The sequence below is a fragment of the Pristis pectinata genome, chromosome 10, assembly GCF_009764475.1.
Source record: "Pristis pectinata isolate sPriPec2 chromosome 10, sPriPec2.1.pri, whole genome shotgun sequence".
NCBI classification, from domain to species: domain Eukaryota; kingdom Metazoa; phylum Chordata; class Chondrichthyes; order Rhinopristiformes; family Pristidae; genus Pristis; species Pristis pectinata.
In genome coordinates this window covers 12,666,376-12,680,960 of record NC_067414.1, presented here as the reverse complement: position 1 = coordinate 12,680,960, position 14,585 = coordinate 12,666,376, and the positions used below count along the sequence as shown (strand labels likewise).

The 14,585-nt window shown below is 38.8% G+C and overlaps 1 protein-coding gene across 1 annotated transcript in view; it reads right to left on the bottom strand.

The window, feature by feature from the left end:
* The window catches only part of galnt2 (UDP-N-acetyl-alpha-D-galactosamine:polypeptide N-acetylgalactosaminyltransferase 2), a 76,031-nt gene that overhangs the window by 59,929 nt on the left and 1,517 nt on the right, over positions 1 to 14,585 (bottom strand). Inside the window, exon 2 of the mRNA XM_052025048.1 lies at positions 3,834 to 3,927. Coding sequence (XP_051881008.1) covers positions 3,834 to 3,927 — 94 coding nt within the window. The remainder of the gene's footprint in view (positions 1 to 3,833; positions 3,928 to 14,585) is intronic.

Sequence of the window (14,585 nt, the reverse complement as noted above, 5' to 3'; positions counted from 1 at the left end):
TCTTTGTCACCATTTTCCACCCTTTCAGTTTCACATGATCCATATCAGTTTCTTCCCTACTCCTTCCTGACATTGGATTAGCAATCAGCATCCATTATGTCCACCAACTTCTACAGCAATCTCAACTATACCTCCTCCCTTCCTGTTTCCTGTAATGCTTTTATAATTTGACATGTTTTAATAGTTATCTCTAGATAAGAAGCAAGCACAGACTTCCAATGATGCAAGAAATGTATTTCTATTATTATAGCAAGGATACTGAATCATTCAATACTATGGGATCTTCTCAGTCCTCGTTAAATGGTTTAATCTTCAATCTGAGCTCACAAAACCTCCTAACTCAAAGGTAAAAGTAACAGCTGATATCAGAGGTTGGGCAAGCAGCCAATGGAAGTCAACAACAATTTTATGGAGCTACCATTTGAAGAATTAATAAAGCAATTTCTTGCAAACTATGAAAAGCACAAAAGCCCAACAGGAAAAATGATCCATGGCTAACAAGAGAACAAGCGCTATTGGAGTACCTTCACCAGAAAGACTGCAGCGATTCAAAAAGGCATCTTAGCAAGGCAATAAATGTTGGACTTGCCAGCAATAGTAGTGGGGTACCATCGGGATAAAAGCTGCACCCGAACTGTTCACAACCTATAACAATGATTTGAATGAGGCAACTAAATGTGATATATTCCAGTGTGCTGATGATAGAAAGCTGGGTGGCAGTGTGGAGGCTACAGAGAAACTCAGGAGCTTAGAAAACCTCAAGTATCAATTCCTTAATATTGAATACATTTTAGGAAGTCCTGATTTGCTAATATTTATTCCTCCTCAGAATGATGTGCAGCTACATCATGTGATCTAAATCCCTATCATGAGAAAAATCAGCACCATGAAGACTGAATTGGTTCAAGAATGTACTCCATTACTACCTTCTTTGCATTCAGGGGATAGGTAATAAACCCAGCCTTGGTCAACATACTAAGATCTATACATGGCCTTTGTAATCTCGGCATTCTGTTATCGAACAATTCCAAGGTCTAATAAGAGCCCTTCTACTATGAAGTTTCACCTTCACGTGGCTGGTCAAAGATGTTGGTAATTAGTTGTGTTTCACTCAAGTAGCAAGTTGCCTTTTGTATTCGTATTCCTCTAATATCTGATATGTTTTAACATCACACCTATCAAATGCACAGAATTTACCTGTTACCATTAGTTCATTGTTGGCTGGTCCTGTCCTAGTGGAATTACAGGTTATCCTCATTGTTTAATCACTCCTGTTTTTAAGAAGTATTAATAATAATTCCTGACTGCATGTGCAGTTAATAAGCCTTCACCAATCTCCCACAGCAGGCTCCAACACCACTTGTGTCATTCAGTTTTTCTTGATCTTCACTCTATCACAGACATTCTTCTGTTCTCTCCATTTCTTTGCAAAATATGTTTCTCACTTTGCCAGTTCTGATGGAATGTCACCAACCCACAACAGTGACTCTGTTCCTCACTCCACAAATGCTGGAAATACTCAGCACGTCGGGCAATATTTTCTGTCTTATGTCAGCATAATAATATCCTAACTAGTTATGAATGACAATTCGTCCTTCCACATTCTAAAAGTAGTGTTTACTAAACAGGATTAAAAATGTATTTCCTTATAAATTTAGAAGTACCTATATTATACAATTTTTGAAAAATTGCACAGAAGAAACTGGGATCTTTCATTCTCTCTTCTCTCCTCTTCCATTGGGTAGAAGATACAGGAGCCTGAAGGCATGTACCACCAGACTTAAGGACAGCTTCTACCCCACTGTGATAAGACTATTGAACAGTTCCCTTATACGATGAGATGGACTCTGACCTCACAATCTACCTTGTTGTGACCTCGCACCTTATTGCACTGCACTTTCTCTGTAACTGTGACACTTTACTCTGTACTGTTATTGTTTTTACCAGTGCTACATCAATGCACTCTGTACTGACTCAATGTAACTGTACTGTGTAATGAATTGACCTGTACGATCAGTTTGTAAGACAAGCTTTTCACTGTACCTCGGTACAAGTAACAATAATAAACCAATACTGTATATTCAACCAATATTGAAGCACCTGTAAATTGTAGGTTATGTAATGTCACTGAATTCTTGCAAATTGGAAACATTGAGCATTCAAAAATACAAAGCTTTACACACTTGATGTGGATCAAGTATCTTGCCGTAATGTACAAAATTCAATTCAGAGTAACTTTTAATGAATAATATGATACTTAAATTAATTATGCATTTTTATGAGTTAAAATAACTGGTAAGAAAAATAAGCAAGCAAAAGGAGAATTAATAAAACATAAGATATTAATATTTATGATTGGAGAATTTGAAGAAAGTCTGCAGAATTGGAAACATATGTGGTAAATGCTTAAGTACAAGAGAAAAGAGACTGAAAAAACAAAGCCTGTGATGGGAGTGTGAAAGGAGGGCAGAAAGAATTTGAAGTTACACAAAGATTATTAGACATCCATTCACCCCATCAAGTCTTTGCTAGCCCCCAGAGCAATCAAATCAACCCCATTCCCCCACTTATTTTCCTGTTAACTATTCTCACACATCATTAACTGGATTCTCCTACCACCCACCTACAGAGAACATAGAACAGTACAGCACAGGAACAGGCCCTTTGGCCCACGATGTCGTGTTGAACTAATTAAACGCCTAACTAAACTAATGCCTTCTGCCTACCCAATGTCCATATCCCTCCATTCTCTGCATATTCATGTGCCTATCTAAGAGCCTCTTAAATGCCTTTATCATATTTTCCTCCACCACCACCCCGGCAGCACATTCCAGGCACCCACCACTCTCTGTGTAAAAAAGCTTACCCCTGCACATCTCCTTTGAACTTACACCCCATCCACTCCCCCCCCCCCCCCCCCCCCCCCCCCCCCCACCCCCCACCCACCAAATACAGCTGGGACAATTTACAGTAGCCAATCTACCTACAGATAGCACACCTTTGGGATGTGGGAGGAAACCGGAGCACCCAAGGGAAACACTTGTGGCCACCAGGAAAATGTGCAAGCTCCACACAGAGAGCACCAGAGGTCAGGATTGAACCCAGGTCACTGGAACTGTGAAGCAGCAGCACCACTTGCTCTGTCACTGTGCCATCCAAGTACGCTGACTGAGGCAGCAAAAGTAATGTGAATGGAAGTTAAGGATGGTAAAGATGATTACTAGCTGCTATACACTAAGTAATTAACCTATTTTTTCATATCTATCTATATCTATCTACATCTATCTACATCTATATAGATAGATAAAGTACAATCACGCATAAAATCTATAGACTTTATTTCTGAAGATAAACTTTAAAATACAAACACATTTTTCCTCATGAAACAAGCCACTAAGTTAAAACTAGGTCAAATTATTTGAATTACTAGCTAGTACACCTGAAGCTGAAATTATGGCTCATAATCATCTATAATTAAAGACCTCTGTCCATCAGAGAGGGGCACAGAAAACCAGGTTGTTTTTTTGCCTTTGATTATTTCAGACAAATCAATCAAGCTTTCTAGCCCAACAGATGCTTGATTCCTGGTTTCCTTGTTGAGAAGACTTATAATTGCAGACTGCATGTGCAGTTAACAATTACTGAGCAACCATACTCCGATAGCCCAGTGAAGAAGCCTTTGTTTCTCTAAGAAACTCGCACCTTATTGAACAATCTCCAGTCACAAGAAGTGCAAATTGAAAAAAGATCAGTACAAACCATTATTGCATTTTTGACAATCCTGGATTTTCTGCAATCAATAATAATATCACACACGAGGTGTTGAAACCTACCAGGTGGTAATGTCTCCACTGTCTTTGTTTTTCCTTCTGCATTGGTGTTCTGACCATCCTTTCTTTTATTTGGATCCAAGGCATTCCACTCATCCTATAAAACAAAATTACATGGGAACAATTATTGTAAAAGTCGTAGGAGTAATTGCATTTCATTGCTACATACATCTAAAATATAAACCATCTTGATTTGAGAAACATCCACTCTATATTAAAACAGATGAATGGGTTGCAACACTATTTCCAAATGCACTGTAATATCTCCTTTATACTATCTGAATGGAAAAATCACCAGAGAGAAGAAAAAGCATTTGAACCCAAATAACCTTGTTTCTCACCGAACATATATTTACTGGTCTGCTAAACAAACTCCTCTAAACTCAATTCAGAAGAAAATGAATTGTGTCCAACCTAGTCAATCCGGTCAAACCCAAGACATCAAAACTAGAAACTTGTATGAAACTTCCACCCTAACAAGCTAGATATCCTCTGCACTCCCTCCTCCACTTTCCACATTCATGCTTTCTTATCTCTTTCCTATCCCTGCACCTCCCTCCCTGTATACCAACTCCCTGACCCACCTTCCACCCATGCCCAAACTCAACATCCTTTGAACAATGCCATGTGAGATTAGGCAGTATATGCTTATTCTTCAATGACAAGATAGCAGTCTTTGATGTCTATTTTTTGGTTTATGATCAGGAACCACTTTTCTACTGCTGTTAGAAGAATTATCAAAACAAAATGTGACAACAGGTTAAAATAAAGTTTGATCAGGACGAGATACAGCAAATCTGCAAACCAGATTTCAATTGCCATCTGAAGCTCAATCAGTGGGAACGAAGATGAACAAAAAGAAAAGTACACCCCTTACAACCTCGTGACATCTCAGAACTGCTTTTGCAACATGGGCAACTGCTGTAATATATCGACAGCCACTTTGAACACAGCAAAGTCTCTGAAATATCAGTGAGATAAATAACCTGTATTTGTGGCATTGATTGTGGCACAAATGTTTGACAGGATACATGAGTACTGTGAATGTATGGTAGACATCAGCAACAGAAGGGGAAGGATGTCCTCTGTGCAAGTGAACAAAATAAGCTGGGGAAGTGATGTCCAGGGATAAGTCAGGGACCATGAATGCTGCTGTTATACTAATTAATTTATCAGCATTTTTAAAAACCCATTAGTAACTTACTAAAAGGACAAATGGAAAGAAGACAAAAAAGAAAAATTGCTAAGTTGTGGAAAGATAACAATTATACCCTGTTCAGAGCAAGCTCCAATCCATTCAGCACAGCATCTGTAATCAGATGGGCAGAACCAAGAAATCTAATGAAAATTTGTAACTAAATAGCAGGCAATACAGCAGGGTCAGATTCTCTTTACCAACCCTAAGACCTTTTGCATCCAGATTGGCGAGGAAAGAGGGAACAAAGGATGGAATAGGCAAATCAAGAGATAAGATAGAGGGCAAGAAGAGGAAGAGAGGGAGCAGATGATAATATGACAACAGAGGCAAGACAGAGAGCAAGGGATAAAAGGCATTACAAGACAAGACAGAGGATGGAGGTAATATGGAGAGTTAGGAGGTAGGGCAGCATGGTTTATGTGAGTAACCCATGTTACTACAAAACTCTGATTAGACCACACTTGGAGTACTGTGTCCAGTTCTGGTCACCTCATTATAGGAAGGATGTGGAAGTGTTGGAAAGGGTACAGAGGAGATTTACCAGGATGCTGCCTGGATTGGAGAGTATGGATTATGAGGAGAGACTAAGGGAGCTGGGGCTTTACTCATTGGAGAGGAGGAGGATGAGGGGAGACATGATAGAGGTATACAAAATATGAAGAGAATATATAGAGTAGACAGCCAGTACCTCTTTCTTAGGGCACCAATGTTCAATACAAGAGGGCATGGCTTTAAAGTAATGGGTGGGAAGTTCAAGGGAGATATCAGAGGGAGGTTTTTTTCACCCAGAGAGCGGTTGGTGCCTGGGGTGGTGGTGGAGGCTGATATGTTGGTCAAGTTCAAGAGATTGTTAGATAAGCATATGGAGAAATTTAAAATAGAGGGATATGTGGCAGGAAGGGGTTAGATAGTCTTAGGCATGGTTTAAAGGTCGGCACAACATTGTGGGCCGAAGGACCTGTATTGTGCTGTATTGTTCTATGGTTCTATGGAATAGAAATAGGGAAAAGTAGGAGGGGGACAAGAGAGAGGAGTCAATGTGCCACTGAATCTGCCAGTACAAAGTAACATCAGTGGGTCTCAGAGTAAAAGCAAGCAAAGAAGCAGAGAAATGAGTAGATGCTTTTATAAAAGAAACTATTTTAACTAAAAGGGATTTTAATTTAACTTATAATTATGAGCTAGATTCAATGCACAAAGGCCCTCAGATATGCAGTCTGAGATATTTAGGACAAATCAATTGCAGCGTTGGACCAATTAGCCATCTCCCTGCTGTACTGATTCACATATATTAGTTTTCAGACAATGAAGCCCTTTGAGCTCTGTCAGGAGCTGTTCACGCCTTTAACATTAGAATGGTCTTCACATGATAACCTCAGCACGAGAGTTTAGTTAAACAAAGATTGCCATAGCTCCCTCACCAAGGCAGCAAATTTATTTAAGACAGTACCTTTAATTGGCAGTTTTTTGGGCATTTTTAATGCACTAACCTTAGAAATACGAGATCTGTGTAAGTCAGTTGGGAGAGTGATGTGTATAATGAGTTTGTGGAAACCTATATTCTGTATGTTTATATTTCATGCAAAATAAGCCATTTTAGTGACCCAGAATTTCTTCTGTCCTACTAAAGTTCTTTTTTCTCCAACTTCGAAAAGATAGGTGAAAAATCAGGTCTGAAGTTACAGAATCCAGTAAACTATTCAGTTTTTGGGATCGTTGGCAAGGCCAACTTTCATTGCCCTTCCTTAATTGCTGAGGATCTGGATTCGGATACCAGTAAGGATGACAGATTTCCTTCCCTGTGCCATCCCGTAGCTTTATCACTATTGCTACATCATTGCTGGGAATAGTTTTGTTTTCCAGATTAATAACTGAATTTAAATTCCGTGACTGCATTGTGGGATTTGAACTCAAACCTCTGGCTGTTAGTCCAGATCCCTTGGTTACTTAACTGCAGTGCAACCACCATGCCCCATAAACGACAGGAATTTTATTGTTACAGTCACATTTACACAGGAGTACAGAGTCTACAGTACAGAATATGCCAACTATTCCGTCCAACTAATCTAAACTAAAATATCTTGGGAGCCAGAAATTTGAAATAAAAATAAAGCACTGGAAATATTTTGCAGATCAAGCAACATCTGTGGAGAGAAGGAGAATTAGAGTTTCAGGTCAATGGTCTATGCTGGCCTATGTTGTTGCTTTTGATTCATGCAAGCCTCCACCCACTCAGAAAAACCTTCTATTCTTTACTCCCTCGTGTGTTTATTCACCTTTTCTTGAATATAACTTTTCTATAACGTATCAGCTACTCCTTATAACAGCGAGTTCCACATTCTCACCCCTCTCGAGAAAAAAAAATCTTTGTGGATTTATTAATGACAATTTTTTTTTATTTATCAGCCCTGGTTTTGGGCATCTTCACAAGGAAATCTGTCTCTGTCTACATCTGTATGCCTGGAGATGCAAAGAGACTTTCATCACACAACTCTGGTTTCACGTTAGGGTTCACTGAATGTGAACCTAAAAAGAATAATCAGTATTGTCATAAGGTGAACGGGAGTGTACAACAGTGCTGTGTCAATAAGGTCCATGTTCTACTTTTACTGATGTACATGAACTACCTAAGAGAAGTTCAACAAAAAGGTAGTTAAGTTTATAGTTGACCACCATCTGAAGATAGACTTAAAGTGGGTAGTCAAAGCAATCAAGAGGATTTGGATTGGATTGACCATTTACAAATGAAATTAAAAATGCTGAACACTGAAAGAACAGATGCCATGTGCCCCTGGACCCTACCACCAGTTGACACACCACAATGTTATAATCTCCTGCACCTAAAGCAATTTTGACAGGGATGATGCGGTTTGTAATTGCAGTCCTGGAGGTCTACAGTAGTAGAGTCAAGTTTATTGTCACATGCACAAGTACGGTGAGGTAGAGGTACAATGAAAAACTTGCTTGCAGCAGCATCACAGGCACATAGGTTCAGTCTCCACAACTTAATTTTGCACTTTGTAATATATATGTTAACCTATGAATATAAGTTATAAGATAGGACAGTGCTTACCAAAATAGTTCCTGAATTCTGATGCATTGTTATCCAATGTGCAAATTGATCTCATGACCAACGTCACTACATAAATTTAAATACTTTTGTGCAGGAGAAAATTTTACCCTTTGGTCACAAGTTATGAAAAAAATGCACCAAAATTTATTGCAGCTGCAAAAGTTGAGTGACAAATATTTAAAGTGTAGCTTGCTAGCCTAGTGTTAAAACAATTGGGAAAAAAACTCTTAGCCAATTACCTTATGAAAGCATCTCTTGGAAAGACATGAGGGTGTGGGGCAGGCTGAATCAAAAAAGGATGACAATTAGTGTTGGGTTTATTTAAAGCAGATAGCAAATCCACCTGTACCAAAGTGTCAACGTGCACTAATGTTTTTTTCTACTTATTAACAGTTCCTTCTGCTTGCAGAGAGAGATTAGGTTGTGATACTGAAGGTTAATTTGAGGTGGACCAGTCATGAGACCTTTAATAAAATGTAAAGCAGTAAAAGATTTGCAGATCAATGTTTTATTTTCTCTATTAACCTGTTCACAGAATGTTTCTGACAATGCCAGTACTTATCACCTAAATATCCTTGAACTGAATAGGCAGTTAATAGACAACTATATTTTGGTGAGTCTGGAGTCACATACAGCCAAGACCAGATAAGGCAGGCAGCTTTCCTTCCCTACTGAACATTAATGAATCAGGTGGGTGTTCACAATAATCGAGAAGATTTGTGCTTGATAAGATACCAAGTTAAGAATTATTTTAAATTTCAGATTTATTTAATCTTTTTTATTTAACTTCTCCACTTGCCACGTTAGGATTTGAACTCATATCTCTGGATCATTGATCCAGAACTCTGGCTGCTACCAAGGCTGAAGGTGAACAATCTGATTTGCTGATTTTTTTTGTTTTAAAATAGTAGCATCCCAATTTTCCAGTTGTTTCTGCACATTTACAAAACCCAACAGATTTTCATTAGTTTGGATTTAGTGAATGGGACCTTCCAGGCAAGTTTAACAAGTTATTCTTGCTAATCTAGATTCCGCTGGCTTCCAAACAAACTTAAGTATGACACCATTTTGGCATTGCATGAAAATGTCAGTGTGGCTTTAAGGGCAGCATTCTTGCTTTTGAGTCAGAAAGTCATGACTTCAAGTCTCACTTCACAGCCTTGAGCACAAAACGGAGGCCTACTTTCATTGCTAACACCGAGGAATGCTGCATTGTCACAGATACACTCCTTAAAAGATGTTAAACCAAGGTTCGATCTGGTGTTACAGAAGGATGTAAAAGATCCTATGATACCATTCAAAGAAAATCAGATTAGTTCTCCCTGAAATCTTGCATGAACACTCAAACAGATTATCTGGGCATTATCACATTGCTGTTTATGACACCTTGATGTGTACAAATTGGTTACACATTTCCTACCTAGTAATTACACTTCCAACTGTACTTAACTGCCTCTACAAAGTGTTTTGGGATATCTAGAGATTATGTACTAACATACAAGTGAGCTACTTATTTCGGTCGTTCAAGCATTTGATTTAAATGAGATTGCTGCAAGTATGTAGAATTTAGTGGGTACAGCCCTCCTTCATCCCTTGAAGAACATGGGAAGAAGGGATAAGCTAAAAATGAGTGCCTTTAAACAATTGTTTTTATTTAAAAGCATGGAAAATACCCAAAGTTAATGAAAGAGAAATTATTGTAGGTTCCTGCAATCAACAAAAAAAACTAGGAGTACTTCCTTTGAAATAAAACAAAGACCTACAGTTGACAAAAATATTTTTAAACACAAAAGGAGTTTTCAAAATAAAGTTATTACATTCTGTATGTGCATTAGGTTGCTGCATATCACCAAGATTACTTTTTTTTAAATAGCCAGCAGTTAAATAGTAGCACACAAAGATCAGCATGATGAATTCTTTAACTGTAATTAACACAACTTTTAAGAAGTGACATTCAGCTGTAAGGGCATAAACAAAGCAATGCAGTCATGCAAACACTTCAGTCATTTGGACACAAATCAAGGACAAGAGATGTTTAAATGACTGTACTGTTTATCTATAATGGGATTTTCCCACGTTAATAAGGGTATTTTCAAATTAAAAGAGGAGCAGAGTATCTTCTGACTGCAATACACCATGTACTTGCATAGGTGGGTCAAAGCAATATTTTCTAGCAATGCCTTAATGGCTAGAGCTCTGAATGAAGCTTGTGGGTTTGAATCCCACTGTAAACACTTGAGCATAATTCAGGACGCCACTCACAATGCAGCACAGTGGGAGTGCTGTGGTGTCAGAAGACCCAGAGGTTGGACGAGATGATGAAAGTTACTGAATTTGATCTCATCCTGGAATGACAGAATTACTCAGGTGCAGAAAGAGGCTGATTGACCCATCAAGTCTATTCCAGCTCCAGTAAAGTCACCCTACTTCTCCTCCAATCTTCCAAATTATATTCTCTCAAACATATATCCAGTTCACTTTTGAAGGCACCGATTAATTCTGGTTCCACCATTTCAACAAAATGAATTCCAGTTCAGAAAAGTTTTCCCCAATTCTCTCTGTACCTTTTGCCAAAATGTTAAATCTGTGCCACATGTGCACATTGACTGCTGCAATTCTGATATTATATCACTTCACAAATACATGACTGCAATGTCCTTTGGGAGTCCTGGGACCATGAAAGAGAATGGATAAATGCAAGTCTCTGAGGTTCTTTTTACAATTAAAATATTGCCCAATATCAATGTGATAATTACTTTTCCTTTTCAAATATGATACTATTAATTCAGTTTCAGGCACTTACAATGAAACATTCACTAGCATTCTGCATTCTGTTGGTACTCCCTCTCCCTGTGGTACAGGCAGCATCTAGCCCCATGATAGGATGATGGCGATGTTGCTGGACTAATAATCCAGAGAATTTAAACTAAACCTTTGAGAAGTTTAATTTGGAAATAAAAGTCTAGACATCATGAAGTCACCTTAGAAACCCAAGTGGTTTCCAAAGATCCATTGGAGAAGACAATGAGTCCTCCTTACCCAATCTCTAATTTCAATCCCACACCAAGGTGATTAACTCTAAATCTTGATATAAATTGAGCCTTATCAAACAACTGCAATATCACACAGGCACCGATTTGAAGGCACTGCTTTGTTGCCATGGTAACTTGGGATGGGCATTAAACACCAATATTGCAGCTACGCCCACAATGTAAGTACGAAGGATTAAAACAAAAGGTTTGTGATTCTGGAAGAAACATTAGATTTAGATTCAGCACCAATGTGTCCTTCAAGCAATCCACCCAGCAGCATACTCTGAGCCACACTGGCACGATGTGGAAAGTGCTGGGTGTGGAAGGGATTTTGAAACACATTAGCCAACACGGGCAGTGCACCATTTCATTTTGTCTTTGGAGAATGCTACCAGTTATTTACAAAGTGTCCCTTTACAACCATTGATCCACAGCTGGCATGGTATAGAAACAGACTGGTCATAAGCTGCAACACATTCATTTTATGATACACCTCATTGCAGAGCCCACAAAGTCTGAAGTGATTGCAGTGTAAAATGAGAAACTGCCCAATGCAGACAAAGAAAAAGGAAAATCAAAGAAAAACTGCAGATGCTGGAAATCAACAAAAAATGCCGGAAACACTCAGCAGATCTGCGAGGAGAAACAGAGTTAACGTTTCAGATTGAAGTCCCTTTGAAAAAGGAACATCGTGTAACCTCAGGGCATCACAAAGTTTGATCATTGTTGTAATCATGCAAACAGGAGCCAATTTGTAAGCAGCAAGGTTCCACAGTTAGCAGTATGATCACATTATCTACATTGGTGATGCTGACTGTGGAATACATCTCCTCTTTTGCAGGATCTTTTACATCCACCTGTGGGTAAATGGAGCTTCAGTTTAACATCCTATCTCAAGGGCAGCACATCCGGCATTGCAACACTCCTTGAAACTGCATAGTTGTGTACACAAGTAGTCACCTACATGCAAACAGAACACACAGGAAAACAAGGGCGAGGTTCATTTTCATATTCCCTTTTCCTTTTGCTCTACAAGGCTAGGAGTCAGAATGCATATAATCACGGTAGATTTACTAATTACATCTAATAAAAGTGACTTTACAAATAACGTACAACCCTAGATATTCTTTTGGCCAAAGGGCACATCATGATTTACTGACAATTCAAACAAAATTATGACTAGTATTTGCAGTTTCAGACAGGTCACTTATATCAGTGGCATCCTCCTTGAAAGCATTGAGGAGGTGGAGGTGAAGCATCTATGTTTTAGTTATTGCTTGTTCCAAACTCCAATCTATTGTCAGACCCAAAGAGATTCCATTGTTGAAAGTGGAATTTCTGGTCCTGGCTGCTGGTGAGAAGCCAGCAGATCAGATGATTAGGATTTTGTGGTTTGGCTTCCATTAAACTGTCTTTCTTTCTCTAATTTATTTTAATAAATATAATTACTCTGCAAAGACAAATACAGTATGACAGATCCACACAAATCTGCACTGCTCAATCTATCTGCAGATATGGATCAAATTCCAACAGTTTCATCTTGTTTCCCTTGTCCCCTTCAATCTCAACCTTGATCCCACCACCATCCCCTGGAATTAAATATCAGACTCAGTTATTAGTATTTTATAAATGCTGTCACTTCATGTGAGTATAAGCAGGCAAAAAAAACATCATGCACATAAATTTGGATGGGTGACCAAAAGTTTTGTTAAAGAGGCACATTTTAAGGATCAGCCATGAGGCCCAACTGGTTAATCCAGTGTTTGTGCTTTACAACATTTTCTACCCACCTTTCTTCATCCCACCCTAAAAGCATATCCTACATTTGCTTCTCTTGTGTCCACTTGTGTGAACCTCCCCTTAAATCAATTTATGCAATCTGCCTCAACCACTCACTGCAGTGTCCAGTTCCACACTCTCACTGGACCCTGGGTGAATAAAGTCTCTTTATTGAATTGGAGGTCCTCATATTTGTGGTCACTATTACTAACTGTAGCTGTGTGGACTTAAAAGAGGACGGAGGAATAGAGAGGATAAAGGGAGGTGATTCTGTTAATTCAGATAGAAACAAAGACACTTGACCAAGCACTATAGTCAGTCTTAACTGAATCCCCCCCAAATACAAATGAAGCTTCATAATAATTCACTTGTGGCTTACATATTGCTCCGTCAATCACAGTGACACAAATCCTATCCAGCTTCTTGTCAAAACTAGTAACAATGCTTAAATTGTTAAATATGGAATTCGATTTCAGTGATGTATGGATTAGGGCCGAAAATTAATCAGTTAGATTTTATCATTGAACTAAATTGAGATTTGCACTAGATATGTATAATTTATGAGAGTTGCAACAGCTTAAGGGCATAACAGAACCAGAGAAGGCCATTCAGCCCTCATTCCTGTATCACAATTCAATACGAATATGGTTGATTTTTTAAAAAATTCGGTGCCAACCTCTTGCAGCTAACCAAACTCCCTTGATTCTCTCTTCATTCAGACATCTATCCTATCTTGAACATACTCAGCGAATGACATGCCACAGGTTTTTTTTAAAGGCAGTGAATTCAGATGATAAGACTGCCCTTTAGATGAAAAAAAAATTCTCATCTCACTCCCGAATCAAAATAAGACTCCTTATTTTGAAACGGTCTCTGTTGACACTTGTTACACCCATCTCTGGATAACCCAGCTAGGGGAATACATCTACCCTGATAAGCCTCCTAAAAATTTGTACATTTCAATGAAATCGCCTCGTATTCCTCCAAATTCTAGAGTTCATCAGCAGGGACTCCCTAGTCTCTTCTCATAGGACAAACCACACCCCTGAAACCCCTCAAACCAAGAATCAATCTGGTGAGTCTTCGTTGCACTCTCTTTATCGCAACTCTATCCTTCCTTAGATGTGGAGACCTGACCTGTGAATGGTGCAATCTAATCAAGGCCCTTACATAATTCGAGCAACATGCCTCTACTCTCGTATTCAAATCCTCTTGCAATAAAGGCCAACATGTCGCTTGCCTTGCTAATCACTTCATGTATCTGCATGCTAACTTTTGGTGAGGTGTAAACAAGATCCCACTGAACAACAATTTATTTTAGTTCCTCGCCATTTACAAAACCTTTTTTTCTACCAAGTTTCCACATCAAATACCATCCACCATGTCCTCACTTTGTCTGTCAATATCTTCTCAGAGCCTCTCTGCATCCTCCTCACAACTTGCATTGCCACCCATCGTGGATCATCAACAAATATGGATATATTGCTTGTGGTTCTCTCATACAAGTTACTATTGTACATACTGTGAATAGGGTGGGACCCCAGCACCAAACCCTCTGACACCTGACAGGTCACAGTCTCCCAATCTGAAAAGGAGTCATTTAACAGATAGTAATAACTTCATATGTGGCATCTTATTGAAGGCCTTCTGGAAGTCCAAATACACCAAATCCA